This window comes from Uloborus diversus, chromosome 1 (genome assembly GCF_026930045.1).
Source record: "Uloborus diversus isolate 005 chromosome 1, Udiv.v.3.1, whole genome shotgun sequence".
NCBI lineage: Eukaryota > Metazoa > Arthropoda > Arachnida > Araneae > Uloboridae > Uloborus > Uloborus diversus.
In genome coordinates, this window is record NC_072731.1 from 259,695,420 (window position 1) to 259,722,165 (window position 26,746).

At 36.8% G+C, this 26,746-nt stretch overlaps 1 protein-coding gene across 1 annotated transcript in view; it reads right to left on the reverse strand.

Annotated features, from left to right (window-relative positions):
• Nucleotides 1-26,746, reverse strand: part of LOC129227095 (uncharacterized) — a 126,224-nt gene that overhangs the window by 31,811 nt on the left and 67,667 nt on the right. The window contains exon 4 of the mRNA XM_054861714.1: nucleotides 6,952-7,383. Within this exon, the coding sequence (XP_054717689.1) occupies nucleotides 6,952-7,383 (432 nt within the window). The remainder of the gene's footprint in view (nucleotides 1-6,951; nucleotides 7,384-26,746) is intronic.

Consider the following 26,746-nt stretch of genomic DNA (forward strand, 5'->3'; position numbering starts at 1 on the left):
TGTTTAAAACAAATTTGCAAGTTTTAGTTAGACCTGAAAGTTCAACTAAAAGACCAAGCAGTCAAATTCTTTATTTATTGCAATTATCTCTCTCTCTCTCACTCACTCTCCCAGGGGTGCCCAACCCCACCAAATTCAATGGCGCAAATCCACCCCCTCCCCCCCAAAAAAAAATCCTCAACTCTTTCTCTTTGTTATTTATTTTTTTAACTCTCTTTTTTTTATTTACTTTTTTTGAACTTTTTATTTTTATTTTTAGTTCTCTTTTTTTACTTTTTTAAATATATTTTTTATTTGTTTATATATTTATTTATAACTATTATTATTATTATTTTAAAGCTCTGTGATAAACTAGATAAATAAATTAAATGAAATATAAACAGAATAAATAAAACAAATAATTTAAACTAAAATAAATTAAATAATAATATGTCAATAAATAAATTAAAATAAATACATTAAAATAGATACATTTAAAAATTAATTTAAATAAATAAGTTTAAAAAATCCCCCCAAAATTTTTTGATGACACAACTTGCGCCATAACCCCCTGTGAGCACCCCTGCACCCCCCCCCGCCCCCAAAGGAACGAGTGGGGATAGAAAATAAAAAAATCCCATTTACAATTTTTTTTTTTTAATCTACCACGTATTTCTTTCTCTGCTTCTTTCTTTTTTATTTCTTCATAAAAAGTTAAGCCCCAATCAAAGAAAATTCTCTAGCGAGTTATCAAAAGGTGCAGTGCAGTTACAGCTCCAAACGAAAAATAGTTCTAAACTAATTTTTAAGAGATGAATGTACATTTCGGGTTTTAAGTTCAATGTTTCTATCAAACAAGACGATTCACGAAAATAATTTCAATAAACTCCGAAATTAACTGGGGGTGTCACCCGGAGCGGACCGCCCTCTCTCAAGAAAGGTTTTTAGACTTAGCAAAAAAAAAGCCTTTTCTCTCTCTCAAGTTTCAAGTTACAGCTTTCAAAAATGGAAAGCACACGATTTGATCAACATCTATTTGTTAAACATCAAAGGGAAGAAAATTAATTCTTTACAATTTTTTTTAAAAAATGGGAATTTAAAGTAATCTTACTTTTAAAATCGTAACAATCGGAAAACTTGATTTTCCAATTCTAACGTTGTATGCATCTTATTTTTACATAAAATACAACGCGAAAATTTCAGGAAAAAGAAATTAATACTTCAGTCTTTGAGAGGTTTTCCCCCACTTCCGTGAGGGGGGAAATTGAAAAAATAAAATAAAATACAGTCAACTCTCGATAGCTCGACGTCCCAAGGGACCGGGTAAAACGTTCCAGTTATGGGAAGTTTCTACATCAGCATCAAAAGTTTGGAACCTGATGAAAACTTCGAAGATAAAAGAATGTTTGTGTTATAACCTTCGAGTTATTGAGATTTGATTGTAAATTCATAAATAAGGTCAGAGTCGGACGTTTCAAAATCCAAGAGTCGGAGTCGGAAATTTTCCTTCCGACTCCGCAGCCCTGCTTGCCACCCACATAAAAGTTGTTCGGACTACGAAAGGGGCCCCATGCCTAAGGTAGCTTTGGGTCCATTTAAGTCTAAATCCGGCCCTGATATCCGGGAGTGGGTATTCGGCAATACACATACTCTCCCCATTTCCACCGAAGCGCAGAGTTTTCCCATTTTAGACCATTAAGAAACAACTATTAAACCTAACTCCTACCCGACCAATATAACCTGACCTTCCCTCGATTTATTTTTTCTGGTTACGGGCTCTCCGTTTAGAAAAATAAAAATAAAATGGATATGTTATCCGGGGGCCGAAAAAAAAATGCTTTGTGCAGAATTAATACTGTGAAACATAAAATAATTGTTAGGTAAACAAATATGCAACTTATTGATAAAGAAAACTAAAAATAACTGCACGACGTGGCTCGTGACATGATGCTTTGGAACAAAGGTCTGTGTGTTAGGCGCGGATTCAGAGCAGTGGGGGTGATGAACCCTTCCTCCCCTTGAAGCGATCGAATTATTCCGAAATCTGGGTTTGAAGGAAATATACGAGGGTTAGTCAGAAAGTTAGTTGCACTGCTCAAGAAAACAAAAAATTTTACAATAACTTTATTGTTATCTTAAAGTTTCATTCAAAATCTACTTTTTAACGTAACCACCTCCGTTATTTAAGCATTTGTCGAGGCGTGGTGCAAGTTTTTCGATGCCTTCTGCAAAGAAATCCCGTCCAATGTCCGATAACCATTGTTGGGTTGCAGCTTTCACTTCGTCACTCGAATGGCATCGTCGCTTTGAAAGTTCCTGTTTTATTGGACCAAAAACATCGAAGTCAGGAGGTGAAAGGTTAGGTTGACTTGGGAAGGTGATTCCACACTTCCCACCTAAACTTGGTCTTCCCTCGCGCTCAGCGTCGTCAATATCTGTACGTCCATTCTCAAACATGTTGCACCATTTCACGATAGCTTAACGTGACATTGCATTTTCACCATATACACTTCATGCTACTGCCCATAAATTTCAGTGCAGTTGCTCCTTTTCGCCCACAAAGTTGAATCACTTCACGCATTTCCAATTTGGACGCTACTTGCAGCTGTCGAGACATGTTTGCGACTGATAATCAGAAAAATTGAACTTGTCTTGGGGAAGCCGCTACGTCACACGATAAAGGTACATGTCTGAAGTATTGCCACGGAATTTCATCAAAATTGTCTTAGACGGAACAGAGTTACGATGAAGTGCAACTTTCTGACTAGACTTACTTTTAGTAACTTTCTGACTGACCTACGTATTTCGAAAAAATATACCGTAGAGCCTCTGTTTGTACCCGAAAATTGCACTTTGACTCCCATTTCGATTAAAACTAGAAGCCAAATCCACCCTTGGTATGCATACATATGTGTTAGTATGTTATTGTGAAAGAATGAAATTCGAAAATGTCAACATTTATCAGTGATTAACAGAAAATATTCGGTCTTCGCCGTTATTTTTGCTATGTTAATGTTGAATGACATTTACCAGGTTTTGGTCTTTCACGGTAACGCACACGTACATACATTCACTGCCAAAGCTTAATCACGGAAAGAAAAATATTTATTTACGGAAGTCAAGGTTCTACCACATTTACCGTGTAGCAAAGCGTCCGGATTCAACTTTGTGCTGTGTTTTTTCGTCTTGTTAATTATCCAAGCACATTTCAACATCCCTTCTCAAAACAATAATATGTCTGTGATAAATTTCTTTCATTTATCGACGATATACTAAACTTAATCTTTCACTCCCAGAACTCCAAATTGTTGATGAAGACAGAAAGTTAAGTTTGCTCCCCAGTGAAGAAGAAACTGAATCGTGATGCCATCTGTAATATTAACAGAAAGTTTGCCAGGAAAAGAATTGAAACTAGCTGAATTAGAAGACGACAACAGGACTTCTGTTGCTGAACATTCAAGTATTTCTGGCGACAGTTTTGGATCTTCTGAAACGGAAGTGAAAGATATGGTTTGTGAGGAACTGGACAATTTAAAAGAGAGCAAAGGAGAGCATAACCAGAGCAAGGATGGTATATTTCAACCAATTTGTGGCATACAATCTTCAACGTGTTCTGCAGTTGAATCGTTTTCTGCTACTGACAAACCAACAGAGCTGCCTCGACCCATGAGCATCCCTTCAAATTTTCTTCTTATACATGCCAAGTCAACAGGTGAAGTTAGTCCTCTGAAGAGGCCAGCAAGTCTCCAGTCTTACTGTAGAAGTCCAAAAGTTACCCCCATTGCTTATTTCGATTCATCAGAAAGTGATACCACGTCGGACACTGATACAATAGAGTTTGTTCTTATCCCTTCTCCTCAAAGCTCCGATAATGCATCTGCTTCTTGCTCATCTGATAGCTTACCAATGACCCCTCAATCCGTTAATGATAAAGATAGTTCCTCGGATGAAAGTTCGAATTCTGAACATCGTTCTGTAGCAAACTCCAGTGACTGGACATTGGATTGCAATAAAAACGTGTCATCACCGCTGCTGCTCTGCATTAATGCTGTTCCAAACATCATTGCTGTAACTAGGTCTGCATCAACTTCGGCTGTTTCATCTCTGACATGTGCATCATCCGTGACTCATCGTTCATCGTCGAACCTCAACTTCGAATCCGGTGTGACAACTCAAACGAAACTTTCGGAACATCCAAGCAGCATACAAATTACAAATCACCTGTCTTTACCGGAAGGCTGTAAGGGTGAAACTGGTGGCAGTCTACCTAGTCACGCAGTGTCAGTCGTACCAGCAATATCACACTTCCCGACTGTTTTTGGTACAGGCACTATTAGCAATCGGGAGCAATCTAGCCAAGCAGTATCAGTCGTACCAGCAAGAAGACAGATCCCTATTGCTTCTGGTGGAATCATTTTTCCATCTATAAATGGATTCTCGAACATTGTTGGCACTCCGGCAGGTGTCACTCCCTCAAGGTCATTGTTACAATCAAGTCCTGTGATCAACGGTGCATCTTCGGGAATCGAAGGCGTAATTTTACACTCAGGAGGCGATAGTGGTGGTGGAAATGGTTCTTCAAGCAATAATGGAAATTACTGTGACTGTAACCTTAAAGCTATGGTTATGTGTCTGAAATGCGGGGCATTCTGCCACGCTGATTGCATCGGACCATCTCAATTGTGCGACACATGTTTATAGCTTCTATTTATTTAACGTTTTTGTCAAATTTGTTTTACTGCCTGTGTTTAAAGAAGTGTAAATGTATTATTCGTTTTGTACAAAAGTATTGTATGAATAAAAAGCTCCAGAATTACTGATAAATATTCGTCATGTGAAACATTACTTAAGATGTTATTCTCTTGGAACTCGTATACACTGACCAAAAAGCCGATTTATTGCAAGCATTTTCTGGATGAAGTGTAGGCACGGATTCAGTAAGGGGGGAGGGGTGTCATGTGGTCATTTACTCCTTCTTACGTGACCAAAGATAGCCGCAAGCCGTGTTTTAGAGACTTATTTTCCGAAAAAATCGTCCCAGACTCCAACTTCTGCACAAAAACGACACTTATGATCCCCTCTAACTTCCGGAAATGACGCCCTCCCAAACCAAAAGCTGTATCCATCCGCCCTTGGTGAAAGGTACCCTATGTCCTTTTCTGTACCACTTACAAAGTGCATGCAAAATTTCATGACCTGATCAGCTGCTAAGATGTCAAAGCGTAACAAACAAGTTCTCTTTCGCATTTATAACATTACTTGAGATATCTGTATAAATATTGATTTAAAAAAAAGGAAAACATTTGGTAAAATGTACCCCGTCCCCCACCACGCTTATCTAATAGATCTATCTATATAAACCTTATACCAGGTGATCAGAAAATGAGTATGCATTTGAAAAATTAAAATATACACGGAATAATGAATGTGTAGATAGGTAAAAATTGACATGCATTTTTTAAATGATTTAGGGTTTTATTGTAACCACGAAAAAAAAAAGTGTGCAGGATTTTTATACAGGATGGAACTCCACGCCATACTGCAAGATGCATGAAAGATCTCTTGCGGATGTCTTTTAGTGATGATCGCGGGCTGAGCCGCCACTTTCGTCATGCTTGACCTCCCAGGCCCCAGATATTGGCTTTGGGGATACCTGAAGTCAAAAGTCTACCGCGATCGACCGACATCAATAGGGATGCTTTAAGATAACACTCAACGCCAATGTCTAACATATTTTTCCTTTCTCCCGTGGTCATAATAAAAATGCATCTCGTTTCAAGCATGTGTGTCTATATTTACCTATCTACATGCATCTTTTTTTTCTTCAAATGTATAATTTTCTGATCGCCAGGTACTGTCCGACCATCACGAGAAAAGCCACCGCCGAAATGTCTGCGCCTGTCTACTGCTATAGCAACGGGGCGCGTCTCATTTTTCCAAGGGAAGCTTAATGTTGGAAAAACCCGTACGACTGTACAAAGGCGAGCACACGAATGGCGAAACAGCGCCAAAAAGCCTTCCTGCCAACCCATGCAGAAAATGAAAGAAGTCCGTTTCTATGGCAGTAGAAGGGCTCAGATTTGACGGCGGGAGCTTTTCTCCTGAAGGACAGACAGTACATGCATCTTTTTTTTTTTTTTTTTTTTTTTTAAATACAGTGATCTCTCGCTTATACGCGACCTATTGTTATACGCATTTTTCACTTATGCTCGTTTTTCTCACGGACCCGGCCAGCGATATAGGAAAACAATGTTAACTCTTGTTCATTTATACGCGAAACCTAAAATGCACTTTTCACTTATGCGCGATAAATTTTTTTCAATTTTAGTTAAATCGCCTAATTCACGCTTTGCTTATCGGAGAATTTGTACCCTTCTTGTTCTTTCTCTTGAAATACATTCACTCGACGTTATTCCATTGTTCGGATTCTTCAAAGAACGTGTTTTTTTTTTTTTTTTTTTTTTTTTTTTTGCACAAGTGTGCAATAGGAGGTGGAATTAGTCTTGTGATTGACTTCGAGAGGGGAGAACAGGTTACATACAAAAAGGTTGACGTCACTAAAAATCATGCTCAAGCGGTACGCGTTGACATAGCCTATCGAAAATCTTTTGCATCCTCGTAGACTATAGCACTGATCACGCGAAATTTTTTTAGGTTTTGGGGAATTCGCTTACGTACTGTACAGTGCATAAAAAATGACGAAACGTACAACTTCAAATTTGGCTTTTTTTATTAAATCACAACGTATAAATGGAAGTTATGTGCGAATTTATTCATTAGTATTAGTAGTATACTATTAGTATTACTATAACTGATGTTAACTTATTGAATTTAAGCTAATTTTTGGGTTTTTCACTTATACGCGAATTTTACTTGTGCGCGAAAATTTCGTTGTCCCGTTTGGTCGCGTATAAGTGAGAGATCACTGTATATAATTTTCTGATCGCCTGGTATCTATAGATGGCTCCGTACCTTTGAAATAGGCCAGAAATCCGCTCGCGGGCAGAAACCCCGCCGTCTGGAACTTGAGCGTCAGTCCAGCGTCCGCCTCCGCCACGAGCGTCTTCAGCGTCTGCAGCTCCTCCCCGCAGACGACGGCTCGCTTGACGTCTCCCTCCAGGACGACGAGGGCGTCGACGTCGCAGCGAGACGTCTCCTCCCCGGACCTGAGCAGCCCCAGGATGCCCGGGGCGTAGGCGTCCGGGTCCGCGACCGTCGGGTAGACCTCGGTGGCCTGGGTCGTGTGCAGGTGCAGGATCTTGAGCAGGATCGTCTGGCCCGCGGAGCCCTCCAAGTTCCAGCTGCAGTTGTCCAACTTGGGGTAGTACTTCGGGAAGCCGGGGGAGGAGATGTACCCCTCGCGGGCTTGCACCTTTGAGTTGCAGAATTTGTTGAGGTTTTTGTCTGTCGAAGAGAAGAATGATGAAAAAGATTGGTTGGATTGGTGTGTGGAGTGCATATATTTAGAATGTGGAACGAGAAAGGTAACCCGATACTGTCTGACCCATAGGCTAATAATAAGAGTAGACTGAGCTATGGCAACTCTTTTGCTGCTCATAAACCAAACCATGTGACTGGAGGATATCCTAGCAACAGCGGGCGTTGATCGTAGCAGACGATCAACGCCCGCGAGAAATAAAATAAATAGAATTGACGGAACACGGGAGAATGATCTTTTATGGAGTCCGATTTGTAAATTTGTTATTTTAAGTTGTAAATATTTTGTTAATATAGTGAGTCTTTCGTTTAGATAGTACTGTGCATTTTCTTTAGTCAATTTCAATAACTCTCTAAGCAATTAAATATGTAAGCGCCCAAAAAGAATCGGCAAACGGTAAGATTTTTACCTACAATTTCAATTTAAGATACCGATTAGTACATTTTTGCGTTAACGCAAAACGTTTACGCCATTTCGTTCACGCCAACGCTGACAGCTCCAAATGAAATAAAAGTTACCGAAAACTGACCAAAAGCTATTACTAATGTCAAAATAATGCATAACTAAAAGAAAAACAGTTCAATCTCTGTACCTGGAAAAAAAATTATAATGAAAATACATTACGTCTTGCCGAACTAAAGATAATGTTGCCATTTAGCAACCATGCTGCCAATGTTTTCGCCAAGCCTCCCACCAGTCACATGATATATCCATGAATCAATTTTTTCATCAGCAAGTCTGGGAAAGCTCGGTCTACTCTTATTATTAGTCTATGGTCCGACCATTACGAGACAAGCCACCGCCGAAATGTCTGTGCCTGTCAGCTGCTATAGCAATGAGGCAGGTCTCATTTTTCCAAGGGAAGCTTAATGTTGGAAAAACCCGTACGACTGCACAAAGGCGAACAGACGAGTGGCGAAACACCGCCAAAAAGCCTTCCTGCCAACCCTTTGCAGGAAAAGAATGAAGTCTGTTTCTATGGCAGTAGACAGGCTCAGACTTGATGGTGGGAGCTTTTCTCGTGAGACAGTAGAATAGGCACTAGGCGCGGGGTAAAAGGGTCACTCGCTCAGTACCGACCGAAAAAAAACCCGACACACACAGCGGACCTTCTTAAATCAGAAACAATTTAGTTTCAAAATTCCAGCGTTTGCTCACTGTTAAGCCCCGCCGCACTTTGTAAGGGCTCGACCACTAGTATATCAGACAGATCAGTTGGCTTTCTAATGTATTCAAGATTCATTGGCTGAAAAGATAGTTTTATTATATCACTAGTGGTACCCGCACGGCTTTGCCCGTAATAGAAAAATTAAAAGATCTTTTGGTTCGCCTGTATATTTACAAATAATGTATGGTGAATCTTCTCGCCAATTGGCTTGTACCCATGTTACGGTTCCACGTTATGATAATTTCGTATCGCGCCAATTGGCTTGTGCCCATGTTACGGTTCCACGTTATGATAATTTCGCAATTTACTCATCCATCTAAAATTTTTGTTCTTAAATATGGAATAGAAAAAGAACCACATCGAATTTTCGAAAAATCGCTTCGAGGTGCACACCCTCATGCTACATACTAACTTTGCGCCAAATGTCATGAAAATCGGCCGAACGGTCCAGGCGCTATGCGCGTCACAGACATCCTACAGACATCCAGACATCCTCCGGACAGAGAGACTTTCAGCTTTATTATTAGTAAAGAAGATAAAGATAAAGATTCTTTCCCATTTTACTAAATTTCTGTGAAAAATGTTCTTAAAATTGGAATAGAAAAAGAACCACATCGAATTTTCGAAAAATCGCTTCGAGGTGCATACCCCATGCTACATGCTAACTTTGTGCCAAATTTCCTGAAAATCGGCCGAACGGTCTAGGCGCTATGCGCTTCACAAACATCCTACACACATCCAGACATCCTCCGGACACAGAGACTTTCAGCTTTATTATTAGTAAAGATAAAGATAAAGATGTGGGACGAGAAAGGTAACCTGATACTGTCCGACCATTACGAGAAAAACAAACCGCCGAAATGTCTGTGCCTGTCTACTGCTATAGCAACGAGGCAGGTCTCATTTTTCCAAGGGAAGCTTAATGTTGGAAAAACCCGTACGACTGCACAAAGGCGAAACAGCGCGAAAAAGCCTTCCTGCCAACCCTTGCAGGAAATGAACGAAGTCTGTTTCTATCGCAGTAACAGGCTCAGACTTGATGGTGGGAGCTTTTCTCGTGAGACAGTAGAATAGGCACTAGGCGCGGGGTAAAAGGGTCACTCGCTCAATACCCGACCGAAAAAACCCCCGCCGCAGAGGACCTCCTTAAATCAGAAACGATTTAGTTTCAAAATTCCAGCGTTTGCTCACTGTTAGGCCCCGCCACATTTTGTAAGGGCTCAGCCACCAGTACATCAGAAAGATCATTTGGCTTTCTAAAATGAATTCAAGACTCATTAGCTAAAAAGATAGTTTTATAATATTACTAGAGGACCCGACAGACGTTGTTCTGTTCAAACTTTGTAAATTAAAAAGTTAAGAAATTTCAATAAACTATCAAGTGTGTGAACCATTCTGTTGAAAAAAATAAGTACAAAAAATGTTTTAAGCTGCTATAGTGTCAGAATGCGTGTATTTATTACAACTTGATTTATCTAATGCCCACTGAGCAGGTGTTTTATTAACTATTTTTTCTTTCGTACTTAATGGTTTGCTCCTTCAGCCATACTCAAAGGATAAAAAGCGTCCTCAGATCTTAAGTGTAAAAAACTAACTACACATCTAGAACAAACGGGAAATCCCGCTGCAACATCCCCCATATGAAAAAGAATAAAACAATCGACAGGATATCGTTTCAAAAATTGGTAAATGCAAAACAGTTCTCTGAATAAGCGAAAATCACCTATCCCCCCCCCTCCCGATGTAAAATAAACACATTCTTCAACTAAAATGACTAAAAACGGAAAACAATTCTTTGCAATTTGAAATATTTCGCCAACTAAACAAAAAATACAATAAATTACTGTAACAGTAGCTTTAAAATGTAAACAAATGATCACGCAACTCTATTATTTATAGCCAAGGTCGCCAAGCCACCACGTTACTGTAATCCAGCCGATCAGTGAGCGAAGCCAACTCCGACCGATTAGCGGCCCGATCTTTTGAACGAAAACTTTTTAAACTTCATATATTGCCTAATTTGTTCTTTCCACCAAAGATAAAGATCTTCCACTGCACTGATCTTTTGTGTACAGAACTGCCCTGTTGTAATTTATCTGGACGAAAATAAAATTTGTTTCGTCTTTAAACAAAACTATCATAAGATGGACGAGTAAATTACGAAATTATAATAACGTGAAACCGTAACATAGGCGAGCAAATTCATCATCCATTATTCGTAAATAAACAGACGAACCAAATGACCTTTTAATTTTCTACTACGGGCAAAGCCGTGCGGGTACCACTAGGGTTTAAATAAAATCATCAGTTTCAATCTTTTATACTCAAATGTTGGAATCGATTATTTCAGAAAGCGCATAAGTCATACGGAAAACCATTGGACGTACGCCCTTTCTGAAATAAACTATTCCATTAGAGACAAAATTTTCGACCCATTTGTAGCGACAAGTTTGGATTGGAGGGATTTCTACACATTTCGAAGCAAGTAAATAATGGTGTCGTTTCCAAAATTTTAAAAGTATTTTCCTTTGAAAGAGCATGCTTAAAAACATAGGATCTGACCATTTTTTAAATAGTGTGTTTGTTTAATATTAAAAAAAAAATACTTTAATTGGTGCGCTTTCATTGTTTACGTTTCTGCCGATGACATCACAAATGATGAAATGCCATTCAGTGTTGCCATTCACGGTCCAAAATATTTAATTCTCATCTTTACTCACGTGTACTGGCAACGATAGGGTTGATAGCAAGCGTAGAGCGCAATGTTTAATTCGCTTCTTGATTATCATAACGTGGAAACGCGATAGAAAGATGCGCCAAAGTGCATCATTTGTGACGTCATCAAGACCACGCCTTGTTTGAAAAATCGGACATTTTAAAAAATTAATGAAAAAATGACTGTAGGGAAAATGAAAGTATTTTCTGGATCTTTTTTTTTCTTTTCTTTTTTTTTGAGCAATCACGATTGCTTATTGCTTTCATTTGACTGTTTTTGGCGTGCTATCATTTTATTTTCCCCACCGCCACCCTCCGCACCATCACCGTCGACCGGCTCCTCACGATGCTGCTCCTCTAGCGAAAGCCGTCTCCAGGTTGCATCCACGTCCTACACACACGCGCATACATACACAACTACACACACACGTACACACACTCATACGCACACGCATACATACAGACACCTACACATACACGCATTCATACAGACACCTACACATACACACAACTACCCACACACATTCATGCCTGCACACAGACACAAACACATATGCCTACATGCACATACTGATAACCCCTGCACACAAACACACATACCCCCACACACAAACACACACGCCTACATACACACACTCGTGATTGTGAAAAACATAATTTGAATTCAAAATGTCAACATTCAAGTTAATTTTTTTTTTTTTTTTTGCTCATTCTATCAATTTCAGTGACTAAAAGTATTACTTTTTACTCAATGAAACAACCCCATTGTAAAACGTCAGGAAAGTAAACTTCACTCTTTGCACAAATTTATATTAAAAAAAAATCAACTTTTAATCCACGAGTACCCATTAATTGCATAATAACACATTTTTTTTTAAGAAGAAAATTTCTTTCTGAGTGGTACAGAACAGATCATAAAACTAATGTAACTCGCATGCATCGATTTGATGTGTTTTAAAGTACCAGTTTCTAACTTGCCATCTCCAGAAATCATTAATGTTAATGCGAGCGAAGGAAAAAAAACCTGCAAGATCAAATGAGACACTTTTAGAAATCTAGATATTAAGTTCTTCGCGCGATAATTTCAGTCATCGCGCGAATATCATTGATGACATACATTAAAATAAACATTGAAATTCGTTTCCCAATCGCAGGTTCTTAATCACATACAAAGCGTATTTCGCCGATTCCAAATGAGAAAGTATGAATTATCGTTCTCGATTATTTTAAAAACTTGAATAATATTATCATCAGTTGCAGGGGGCGCTGCGATTGGTGAGATTTGGAATCACTCCGCCCCCCCCCCCCTCGCCTCCGGTTTTAATACATATTGTGAATCATAATTTAGACCATATAATGTACAGGTGATTCAAAAGAATGGTGAGTTTCAAACGTGTTCTAAGAGCAAAAATGGTACAACCAAACTTTTTTTTTTTTTTTTTTGAGCAATCACTATTGCTTATTGCTTTTATTTGACTGTTTTGTTGTGCTATCATTTTATTTTTAAACCAGCACCCTCCGCACCATCACCGTCGACCGGCTCCTAACGATGCTGCTCCTATAGCAAAAGCCGTCTCCAGGTTGCATCCATGTCCTACACACAGGTGCATACATACACAATTACACACAAACACATACACACACACCTACACACAACTACCCACACATTCATGCCTGCACACAGACACAAACACATATGCCTACACACATATACACATACCCCCCCCCCCACACACACATTCATACACACAACTACCCACACACTTATGCCTGCACACAGACACAAACACACATGCCCACATACACATACCCCCACCCCACACACATAAACACACACGCCTACATACACACACTCGTGATTGCGAAAAATCAATTTGAATTCAAGATGTCAAAATTCAAATTAATTTTTCTTTTTTTTTTATTTACATATTAAAATCATTCGAAAGATGTTCTAATGAGCTATCTCCTGACAACGGAACGATATCTCGACTGCACACGTTGCAGCATGTAAGCAGTCACAGAAGCAATTGCTGCAGTCATTCAATTTTCAGTTCGTCAAGAGTAGCAGGTAAGACGGGTGTAAACACAATATCCTTCACACATTCCCACAGGAAAAAAGCATGTGGTGTTAGGTCTGGTGACCCTGAGGGTCAATAATTAAGTGCTTAATCATTTCTCCCTTGATTGCTATTTTGACTAACTGAATAATAAATAGCAAGTGAAACACATAATATGATAACACGCAGACGCAGAGACGTAAAGCAGACAACTGTAGGTCCTATATTCTTAAACCGGTAGCCTTATGAAACCCCACCATACTTTTTGAAACACCCTGTATTATTAACATAAGCGAAATAACTCACAAGCAACGATAAAATTAAAAATTTCCGACTGTGTCGCAATTGTAGAATCAATTCGCAACTCCAACGAACTATAGGGGCACTGAAGTCACTGTCTAATGGCGGAATTGAAAACTAAAACAAACGCACATGGTAACGAAGAAAATGCTAAAAGTGTTGTGATTTTTGTTCGTACGTATGATTTTTTCGCTTTATTCTTTATAAATTAATTTTCAAAGTCTTGTGGATATTCTGGCCCACGTAGAAAGAAATGAGAATTCAAGAAGCATTACTAAACGTCAAAGATTAATGCAAACTACGTAGTTCGTAGTTCTAAGCAGCCATTTCCACGATGTTGAATTCGATATTTATCAATTCTTGATAAAACTAAATAATAATTGTGGCCTGACAAGAATAACAATTAATGCTAGAAAATTCAATATGACATTACAAATTGTTATCGAAAGAAGATGATACTTTTTTGCCTTGCTTGGCTAGCGCTTATTTTTTTTTTCCATTTGTAGCTGAGTTATTTCTCTCGAATTCCCGAATCGGTTCATTTAAAAATTTTCTGTTTCAATTTTTCTAATTTCTGAGTTACGATTTAATTGTGTCATGTTATGCAAATCATCAACAAAATTCTCACGGATATATGGTGGTAGTTTTCTTTTCAGTTGATTGACCATTATTTCCTTTCACTTATCGAATTCTGTAATCTTACTACCATTTTATTCCACTCATGATAAAAATTAAAAATGGTTTAACTAAAAACGCGAAATCTCGCCAAGGCTACTTTGCTCGCACTATACAAAAACTATAACCCTAAACAAATTTGGCGAAACCTTTCAGCTGAGAATAAAAGGAATAAAGTAAATTCTTTCTCGGTTATTCATTTTGTTCTACGATAATATATTCAAGAAAATATTTTGCATACTGTCCATTCCAACTAAATGCTGCTGTAAAATATGGTAAGTTTAATTAATTTAAGATTTAAAAAAAATCCCATATTCTTACAAATTCATACAAAACAATAAAATTTTTTACCTTGTATAACGTTATCCAAGTTTGTTAATCCAGAATTTTCGCTTTCACCAATTATTAAGGAAATAATGAAAACTAACATTATTTTGAGAAGCTCGAGAATACTACTAAGGGACGAATTAATTTCTGTAGCTGAAAGCAAACTAAGACACATCGATTGCGTTAATAAATACTCAGAACAAACTGCCTGTGTTTACGTCAACTGACAAACGTGGAACGCAACGTGGCAATGTTTAAGTTTCATTTGCAGTTTTGTAAATCACCGCAAGGTAGCGTATTCGAGCGCTGGAGTTCCGAATAGAAAAAATTGAAAATCCTTTTAAAAGCCTTATATTATTAAAAATATAAGGCTTTTAAAAGGATTTTCAATTTTGTCAATGTCAAGTATTTTATTAAATAAAAACTGGCAACAGATAAAAATTTTGAATCATTGCGTTTTATTTCAAACAATGAATTCGGTTATAAATCGCGTGAATAAAGGCTTAGCCGTTACTAAAATCTGCTTTAAAAAACGTTATAATTCGAATTATATGAAACATGGAAGTTTCAAACACATTTTATCACACGCGGAAAAAAATTCTCTTTATTTTGGTATTAAATTTTAAAAATTTTAACTATGTATTCACTGCAAAATTCTCAAAAACCTTTAAGAGGTTTTTAATTAATATCTTCGTTAATTAATGTCATCCAAAGATGCAACCCAGCTAAGAACACTCTCGATCAACCCCCCTTTGAACAATTTTATGCTTATTGCTTTCATTTGACTGCTTTTGGCGTGCTATCATTTTATTTTCCCACCACCACCCTCCGCACCATCACCGTCGACCGGCTCCTCACGATGCTGCTCCTATAGCGAAAGCCGGCTCCAGGTTGCATCCATGTCCTACACACACGCGCATAGATACACAACTACACACATACACACACATACACAAAAACACATACACACACGCATACATACAGACACCTACACATACACACACAAACACATACACACAACTACCCACACATTCATGCCTGCACACAGACACAAACAGATATGCCCACATACACATACCCCCCCCCCACACACATTCATATACACAACTACCCACACATTTATGCCTGCACACGGACACAAACACACATGCCTACACACACAGACCCCCCACACACAAACACGCACGCCTACATACATACACTCGTGATTGCGAAAACATAGTTTGAATTCAAGATGTCAAAATTCAAATATTTTTTTTTCTTTTTTTTTTTTTTAAATCGGTTCATCCATTTAGGCGCGAGAGTGCCACAGACAGACAGATACACAGACACGTTAAACTTATAACCCCCTTCCTTTGTGTGTCGGGGGTTAAAAATAGCACAATTTAAAATCTGCTGGTGTGGCTGAAAAATTATTGTGTGAATTTTAATGACAAAACTTAATTTACGTATCTATGGTTGCCCCGAAAACACTGAAAAATAACACAAATTATCAAAAACCCATTCGCTGCACGTAGTTGATTTACATTATTTTCGTCCACTCGCAAATCAGCACGGATGGTTAAATTACAGCAGCAGCGTGAATCACGATTAGATTATAATTAATGAGCGAACGATCGTGGATCACACTTCCATTTTCAAAGATTCGGGCTCCTGTTTCCGACAAGCCCTTCCTTAAAATGATGACGTACGCCGACGGTCTCGAAATAGTATCCAAGAGTCACGCGAAACGGTGATACCGATCGATCGGCGGAAGCGTGGTCAAACAAAGAGCAACAAATGGGATTCCATTAATTAGAAAAGAACACAAGAAAGTTCTTTTTTTTTTTTTTTTCATCTTCGATGCTTTTTTTCTTTACAGGAGAACTACCTGTATATCGCCTCTCGCCTGACGGTTTGAGAAATGGAATTTTGGTAATATTTCGAGATCGGTAGTGTGTTGACGAATGAACAGGGTTGGCCGGATTGGACCCAATTGGGTTGGACCCAATGGGTTTTTTTGAAAAAAAAACCCATTTAAAACAACCTATTATTTAGCCCACTTTTGGGTTTTTTAAATTTTCTGAGAAGTTATTAACAAAATTAATTAATTTAAATACTTTAACAATTTAAGCTTCTTTTTTATTTGTTCTTCACCACAGACAATGGACATAAAAAATGAATTTTGAACTTTAATAGCATTTCTTAACTCTTAACGGCATTTAAAAAATTTTTCAAAGATTTTAATAAATATATTTAATTTTTTTCTTTAATTGATCAATAAATAACTCAAATTATCTTGAGTAAGTCCTGGCACGTCTGATTTTCTCAATATTTGTAGATTGTGCAGAGGAAACTACTCTAGCTAAAAGGCTTTCATGTTTATTATTTTCTGCAAATCAACACGTCACGAATTTCGAATCAACACAAGGCATATTTTTTAGAAATTAACAGGTTTTTCAAACGGTCTGATAGAAAACAGAATAGGATTTACAATATTTTCATTATCTTACGAAAAAGTTTAATATTTCTTACTCTGTACACAGAAATAGAAAAACAGGCAACATAAAATTCAATGTCTTGATTAAACTGTAATTCAGTAAAAAGAGATTTTAACTACTTGAGGTTCTACAGTAGTTTTGCATAGCAAAATGAGATATAACAAAGTAAAATACACAAAAAAAAGTAATTAAAAACGAACAATAGACTTGAGAAGTAACTTTGCCTTAATTATTCCAGGCCCCACAATGTATGCCCGTAAAAATTTTTAGGTCCAGAGAATTTCTCTTTAGAATCATGATCTGTAGGTGTTCTAATGTGAGAATATCTTGGGTAGACATGTTGAATCCTGCGCAAAATAATTTCACAGGGCATCAAAGATAGCGGCCATTTTGGTTCACTCGCTCATTACGTTTTTCGCAACGTGCGTGCCTATAAATTTTAGTTTTGAACTGATATTTTTGGGGATTAGAAGGTAAATTAATGTAATAGCTACGTCACATAAAAGCCGCTCTGACTGTTTCTGCAATTTTTACGTTATATATCTCTGACGTTTTTTGTTTAACATTCTGGTTACTAAAAAGAGTCCAAAAAAAATAGTTACTCTTAATGAAACCAAACGATATTAAAATGTAAAATCTTGTGTAAATCAATATTTTTATATATAAGGTCACTATCGCAGCCAAAAATACCTTTTGGAGGGAGATTTTTGATCAAAAATACCTTATGAAGGGATTTTTTTTTAAAATCAAAACAGCCCTTTCATATGCATAAGCTACTGTATTAGAATTTGCATTCCTTTAAAACCAATGGCTCTATAGGTGTGTTTTCTTCCTCCTCTCCCCCCTTCACTGCACCACTGTTCCAGGTTTTTTATCGTCTGCTATCAAAGTAATTGTTTTCGAGTAACAATATTCCACAGTTACAAAAACTTTTTGTTTTATGTTTTTCTGTGACAATAACTATTTAAGCAATGCCTAATAGTTCTAAACTGAGTTCAGAAAGTTTTGGTGTGCAATTGAAGACATCTGAAGACAGTTTTGACAAACGAAAATGTATTATATGTCAAAAAGAATCAAAAGAAAAATTATGTTCTCTGGACAAAATCGAGTTCGTGAAGCTGCTGAAATACATAGACGCAATATTGAAAAACACTGCAAGAAAATATATTGTGTCATTGCAGCAACCAGTGCTACAAGAAATAAACGCGAGGAAAACCGCTAAAAAAATGGTGGAAAAAAACACACAGACAAGCTATTTGAAAAGTGAAAACAAAGTTTTATAAAAATCAGAAAGTACTAAAGGAGGTCCAAATCAAGACGAAGTTTTTGACAGAGTAACAGATCTTAAACACGATATGAATGTTTCTACTGCGAATTTATATGCACATCTAAACTGTATAAATTCTTATATTCGAAAGTATGAGTGAGAACCCAATACACAGTCTGCGCAACATCTATCCTCAAAATTTGAACTGTTTAAACAGGTAAATGGAATATTAAAGCCTCTTTTGATTGCTGGGCATGGATTTATTCTTTCAGAAATAAAATAATTGATGCTCAATACTCAATGTAAATGAAAATGCATTGGTTTATATTAATGAAATAAAACTATTTTTCGTAACAACATATAATGAAAGTATTCTTTTCTGTGCTTCTGAAAGCGATGATGAACCTTTGTTGCTTTTTTCTAGTCATTTTACTTGCTGCAGCTATTCGCTCACAAGAAGCTGTGAAGACTGCAGAATGCATCTTGAGAAAATCCTTATATGATGTTGATTTTTGACAACGAGAGAAGTTCTGCGATGTGAGTAAAGATGGTTCAGGATGCTCTTGACTCGAAGGATGAGGAAAAAAGTCAAATAATTATTCAATCGCTACGCACAAATATTGAAAGTTTGAAAACAGAATTGAAGTTTTTGTTAAGAGATGTAGTGACAAATCAGAACGGTGCAGGAATTGGGAAGTTTTTCGTTCTCTGGTATCACTTGTAAAACACTTGATTATTGCTACTAGCGAAGAAAATTACATATTATACGTTCAAACTGTTAAGTTACTGTTTCCAGTCTTTCGTGAATTTGCCTGCATCAATTATCTACTATATGCAACATGGTATATAGAGAGGGTGAGGGTGATTAGAAAATGAGTGTCCCTACCTATAGGAAAAATTCATTTAAGATAAATTTGTTGTTAAAAAAAAAGAATATGAAATTCAATGCTGTGAAGCCAGATATGACGTTGGAACAAACGATTCAACGGTCACAGAAAAGTGCTGAAGGAATTGCAGAGCAGAAGAGAAAAGTATGTTGCGGAGTGGCATTCAGAGTATCATGAAATTTTAATGATATGCAATGTGTTTCGTGATCTTACTAATTCTCATTTAATGGATCACTGTGAGAGTGTCCCGCATCATTATCTTTATAGACAATCATAGTTAGTATTTTAATGAAAATGTCAAAAGACTTAGTGAGTTTATGTATCAACGTATAAATCCCTATGAGATTTCTGAAACAGTTCAACTTCACAGCTTTCTCACTAAACAACTTGTGAATGGTAGTGTCAAGATTCGTCTTCTCAGTATCATTAATACTTGATCAGAACAATACCGCCAGTTTAAACAGGATACATTTGTTTCAAAAATTGTCTGATTTACTTTTGGGAGTCAACCTACCATGCTTTGATGCACACAGTTCTTCACTTCTAAGCTAATGGGAAGGAATCAACTTTAACAAGGGTGCAGAGACATGGAAATAGCGAAAGAAAGGGGACAATGCGTAAAAAATATTTTAGCTCTTAACTTGTTTCCAACGAACACATTACATGATGGTGATTCATCTATCACGCTAGATATTATCGTTGCACAATTTCAGAAATATCTGTTGCCAGAACATTTTCTATTTAGCAAAGTGTCCCCGATGAAAACTACCTTCGTTATCTATTTCATGTCGCTAAATAAAGAAAACTTTTGGAGAAGTTATCAGCAATGTTCTGCACAGATTCATTTCTGTATGCTCTTTTCAAGAACTTCATGTGGTTTTCGATAGTTATTTGCAGCATTCTGTAAAATAATCTGAAAGGATGAGAAGAGAATCAACTAAGGGCACAATAAACCTTGCTGTAACTGACAAAAAACACTAGTACCTATGCAGGTAGAAAAAAAACTGGTCTCCAGTATCAAATAAGGAAAATTTTCAGTAACTAGTACGCAAGGAAATAGAAGAAATGTCCAAAAATGCTACATTTTCAGCGATTACTAGCGGTTAACAATTAATGAAGAAGCAATCTGCGATACTTTTTATAGGAGATTTGAAACAGATCATTGAAGAACTTTAGAACAACTCATTAGAAGAAGCGGATCTACGAATTGTTCCTCACATAGACTGGGCTGATAAAAATGGTTCAAAAAGAGTGCTTGCGGCATCAAATGATACAGACGTCGTAGTACAATAACATGCAATGCAAAAACAGATCGAAACTTTTTTTTAAAGTAACTAATCTTGTATTTTTCGTTTATTGTGTTGTTAAAGAAATATGTATGTGATAAACACGAGTTTAAAATGAGCATTCCGGATCATTTATTAATTTTTGTACACTTTTTATTAACTAGAATATTCAACAAGAAATGTCGGAGACATCTCCACGTAAAATAGTGGAAACAGCCAGAGCAGCTTTTATGACATAATTAATACACTAATTGACTTCCTAAACTCCAAAAATAGCAGTTCAAAACTAAAAGTAATTTTGCAGGTACGCTGGTTGCGAAAAACGCAATGAGCAAGTGAACCAAAATGGCCGCATTCTTTAATGGCCTATAAAATTATTTCGCGCAGGATTCAACATGTCTACCCAAGATATTCTCACTTTAGAACACCTACAAATCAAGATTTTAAAGAGAAATTCTCTGGACCTAAAAATTTTTACGGGACTACATTGTGGGGCCAGTACTAAATTGTTGGTAATCATGGAAACTGAAAAATCTGAAACTTCACCATTCTTGGGTTTCGTCGTCTTTTATACTTTTCTTCAGAAAACGCTGAATTTTAACTAGCTTTCCAGCTTTTTTAACCCCAAGACACTTTTGCGCTTTGTCCATACATTTACGCTACAATATGCTACAAGTACCCCTCACTTTCCCTAAAGAAAGATTTAAAAAAAAAAAAACCCCACATTTCTTTTAAAACACTCAGTTTTAGTTGTTTTTTTTTTATTTCATTTAAAAAAACCCAAAAAACCCTGGGTCCATGGACTTTTAAAAAAACCCCGGGTTTTTGCCAACCCTGCCAATGAAGGGTTTATATTTCGTTCGAAGAAAATCATCGTCCTCCACCCTAATAGGGGTTGAATTGATCTGGGGGGAAAAAATCATGAAAAGAGCAACATGCACGTATATAAAATATAGACTCCCCTCCTCCTCCCCAATTTGTTATACCTGTAAGTGTGGTCATCATGCACAGCAAATCAAATCAGTCAGCATAATCAAATCAGTCTAAAAGGTTGTTCCCCATGCCCTCAATTTATTCTAGCTCAAAGTGTGGTCGTTTTAGGCACATTTTATTTAAATTATGGCATACTTTCTTTAAAACTATTTGTTAAAACCATAATTCATTCCTAATATAGGAAGGTTCAGATCTAACATTTACGGTCATTTCGCAATTACGGTCCCAGCATTTATTTCATAGTAAAGTACCCTTCATAGTTCTTTTGATTCGAGACGGTAGAAAAGAATTTTATCATTATTATTAAATTTTTTTTGAGCAATCACGATTGCTTATTGTTTTCATTTGATCGTTTTTGATGTCCTAACCTTTTTCAACTTGGACCAGGGGCCTCTGCAGCACAACCACCCGCCGTCCTCAGCAGGCGCGGCTCCGAGCACTGCCTCCTGGAATCAGTTTCTCCTGGTTTCTGGTCTCCATGTCCTATAGACACGCACGCTCACACACACACAAACTCATACACAAGCCTTTACACATACACACACACGCCTACGTGCATACACACACGTCTACACACATACACACAAGCCTACGCGTGCACGCACGCGCGCCTACACACACACACACACACACAACTACACACACGTAACCGCCCAGGAGGAGGGGCAGGCTTGGGGGGACAGGAGCCGTTTCTAGAAACAATAGCCCCCAATGAGCAGGGTCCTGTTATAACTCGTGATTGCGAAAAACATAATTTGAATTCAAAATTTCAGAATTCAAGTTAATTTTCATTTTCATTTTTTTTTTTTTTCGGCCACTTCAAGTTTGAGCTTCTCTTTGTAGAGTCAACTGGGTCAACCTGTTTGCTGTGTTTAGAACACAGTAGAGCCCCCAAAACTCGGTCTAATATGGACCGAAAAGTTGAAAACTGTGAAAACGCGGCGTTATCTGTAATATACGCAGCAGGGTTTTCGGATCGGGTTTTTCACCCTGCCAGAATGTGCCCGAGTTTTCTGGATTCCACTGGGTTATAATGCCGAGTTTTCGGGGCCTACTACAGCAGCTTTGATTATTTCTTATGAGAAGTTAAATTGCGTGATTTTACATATACACTCAAACCTGTTTTTATACGGAGAATAGGGACCGCATTAAAAAAAGAAAAAAAAAACTCTTTAAAAAAAATTGTTTGAAACTTCACGAGTAGCTATAAAAAGTTGTTTTCGCAACGCAGTTCATTTTTCTTTTTTATGAGGTGGTTAGGGACCGCATAAAATAAAGACTCACGTAGAAAATAACCCAAAATGTCGTATTTAAACGAAATCAAAATAAACCAAGGGATGATAATTTTGTCAACTCTCGAAAAATTTCCTGCTGAAGGAAATTTTTGGCAGGTCACAGTGACTTCCCATCGGGATGTCCCTGTCGTCACTTGAAGATACTACCTCGCACTCGTTTTATAAATAACTAGTGGTACCCGCACGGCTTTGCCCGTTGTAGAAAATTAAACGGTCGTTTGGTTCGCCTGTATATTTACAAATAATGGATGACGAATTTCTCACCAATTTGCTGTGTTCATTTGCTCACCCATGTTACGGTTTCACGTTATGATAATTTGGTAATTTAGTCTTACACGTTGTGAAAATTTGCTCGGTAAAATTTTCTTAAAATTTAAATAGAAAAAGAACAAAATCGAATTTTCTAAAAATCGCTTCCAGGTGTACACCCCCATAAACTAACTTTGCCCAATTTCATGAAAATCGGCCGAACGGTCTAGGCGCTATGCACGTCACAGAGATCCAGATATCCAGACAGACTTTCAGCTTTATTATTAGTAAAGATGAAGATTTCCACTCGTTTTAAAAATAATTTTCATACACCATGTAAAAAAAATCGCGCACAAAAAGACCGCACAAAAAAAGGTTTGGGTGTATAAATGCAACCATTCAAAATAATTATTCAAAAAAAAAAAAAAACTTTAGAAAATTCCGAAATTCCAAGATTTGTCCGCTAAAACTCTTCGGAAAAGTTTCATTCCAGCGGCATGTAAAGTTAGTCAAGTCTCTCCCCTGAAACTTTTTTCTCATCACCCGTTTTTCATGAGCTGTTGAAGTGTAAAGTGCGTGTGCTGTTGTGAAGATGCTTCTTTTCAATTTCGTCATTAGATTTTGATGAAAAAAAAAAAGAAAAAACAGTTAATGATTTAAGTTACAAAATAAAACAACAAACATTTGCATTAGCGTAGGCATCAAGGCATCTCTAACTTTTCAATGGTTTCTTTGAAGAGAGTTTTAATAACCCATTCTACAAATGCAAAACTTGAGGGATCATATAGACTTCGTTGACAATGGGGCCATTTAAAAGTCATACCTTTTGTAACAAAAAATACCCTATTGATTAGCATAGTCTTCTATTGACAAAGGAACCATTATACAGAATAGACTTGGTAACCAAAAATATCCCGGTTACACAATCGCTTTTATGTTTGGAGGAATCGGTTTACAGTGACACCATTATATACATTTAACTCTTTGTAATTTAAAAAGAGTTTCAGTAAATAAAACCTTCACTTCTATGCATAATAACAGAACGGCATTTCCGAGAGTATGATGCATTAGGAAAATTTAAGAACTTTCAAAAGAAAAATACAAAAAAAAAAAAAAAAGAGTTTCATTTTCCAACTACGAACTTTTATCTAAAACTAGCAAAAATACCGGGCGTTGCCTGGGTCAGTAATAATTGTGAGAAACAATATCTACTTTCATTCATTTTCCATTTTAACTGAAAGAACTCGAAACACACCGCTTTGACGTGGTTAAAAATTGAACTCCTTCCTTACCCATAAAAGTAAAATAGCAATAAGTACAAAGAACGAAATTCGCGACTCCAATAAACTATAGGGGGCGCTGCAGCGACTGTTTAATGGCGGATGAAAAAGGTAAAACAAACAAATGCCGTAACTTATAACTTGCTTTGAAGCTTAATGAATGACAGTAATTTTTCATAGTAATTGTGGTAAGCTTTCTTTTCTATTCTTCTGAAATTACATTACACCACAAACTGTCTGAAGCCTGTAATTTACCCCAAAGAAAACACGTGGAGTGGAATGTTTTACTTTTTTCGGTAGTATTGTTAATCCCAGCAAGGGAGCGTATTCGAGCTCTGGAGTTGCGAATAATATTCAGTTTAAAAACGAAAGCACAATATTTAAGCATATAAAAATTTGAAGAATTTCCAAAATATGAACTAACAAAAAACAAAGATCACAAAAAAAATCGTGCGCTTTATTTATTAAAAAATTAAAACACACCCATACACAAAAAAGAAGAAGTTCTCTACTATGTTTCCCTAAGTGTGCAAAAAGTAGCGTTTCCAAATGTTTAAACGACTTTAAATTCATGTTTGCTCCGGAGAAGCCTTGATTAAAAATTTTCATTATGATTACTTTTAATATTGCTGTTGTTAGGCAACAAATTTTTTGTAGCAATGGGTTTAATATTTGATCATTTAATGGGGAAAAAACATGAAATTTACTGTTTTCCATCATAACTTTTTCAAACTGAGTTTTTTAGAAATAAATTATAGCCTATGTTGCTTCCTGATAGTGTAGCTATCTATGGTGAAAAAATTGTTAATATCGGTCCAGTAGTTTTAAAACTCACCCCGGAAATACACACATACAGAAGTAGCCATTTATATAGATACTAATTTTTACAAAATATTTAAATAATTAATTAGTTAAAATAATTGAAAATAAAGAATAGGAATAAAATGGGAAATCGTTCAACGGATAACTGCTGGAACTTTAAAAGAAAATAAAAAGAATTAAACCCCGATAAAAATTAAAATCATTCATGATTCACTCGTCGATGGACGCCCCGAGAATTGTCAGGGTTCATACTCAATTTCAGAAATAAAATGAAGGAGTTTTGAAGGAATAAAATGAGATTTTGAAGGAGTACTAATGGAGTGTCATTAAATGATGTCACACATTTTTTTTTCAATATATTTGACCATCTGCACCCTTTATTACAAAGTGTCACACTTCACCCCAAACTCCTCCTCTCGTCACGTCATATTTTTTACAAACATATTGCTACAACAACTGTGTGATGTCACTTTTTGTCACCTTCTATCTTCCCCTTGTCACAATATCATGAGTCCGTCTCCTCCTCAAAGCATGACATCACTTGTGGATGACCCTATCATAACTACAATTAACTAAACAATTGGGTTTTTTAATGCAATCACTTAATGTAGTACATTTACTTATGTAGTTTTAGAGATTTAAATTATAATTAGACAACTTGGCTTTTGCTGCTGAGAGTGTGGTGGAGGAAAAAACAACTATCATAAAACTTGAAAAAATAGCCAAGCACCATTTAAGTATGTTTTACTTCACTTATGAAATGTCTTAGTCTTCTAATAAAATTCTCACCTTCAACTTTTATGACTTAACTATGATCAATTTGTATCGAAAAAAATAAAATGCACGAAATGACTACATTAAAATCGCCTTTGTGACGAAGTTAGTTGTCAATCGAAGTATTTTAAGTTTCTGTTATAGAGGCAGATTATGTAGTCTTGAACTAAAAAAGAAGGAGTTTTGAAGTAGTTAAAACCAAAATGAAGGAGTTTGAAGGGCCCTTCAAAAAAATTTCATAAATGAAGGAGTATTGGAGGAGTTTTGAAGGAGCGTACGAACCCTGATTGTTAATGAAAACTGATAAAATTTATGAATCTTTAGAAAAGACGTCAACGTCCTCATTTTGAGTGGTAGGCTTTTTCTTTCATGCTCACTAACCTCCTATTTAATTCATTTAACAGAACATGATTGCCGCTTTAGGGTTTTAAATCTGGGGCTGCATTTAAAGACCCACCCTAGATCATCCATTGTTTCTTATGAAGTAGTACCACAAATCAGTCTAGCAAATGCAACTAACTTTTAGACGCTTTCTGTTATAAAACGCTTTTGGGGAGATAAGCGTTTTTCTACAGTGGGAAAGAGATTACCTGATGATTTTAATAATTCCCCTGTCAGTTGTGTTACCGGACCCCCCCCCCCCCCCACAAACAAAAAGAGGAAAACAGAAATAAAAAAAAAAGACAAAAAACCCGCAACTGCTGGCTAAAAAATAATTGGCTCTATTAAAAGTGCCACAACAGTAAAAACCAAA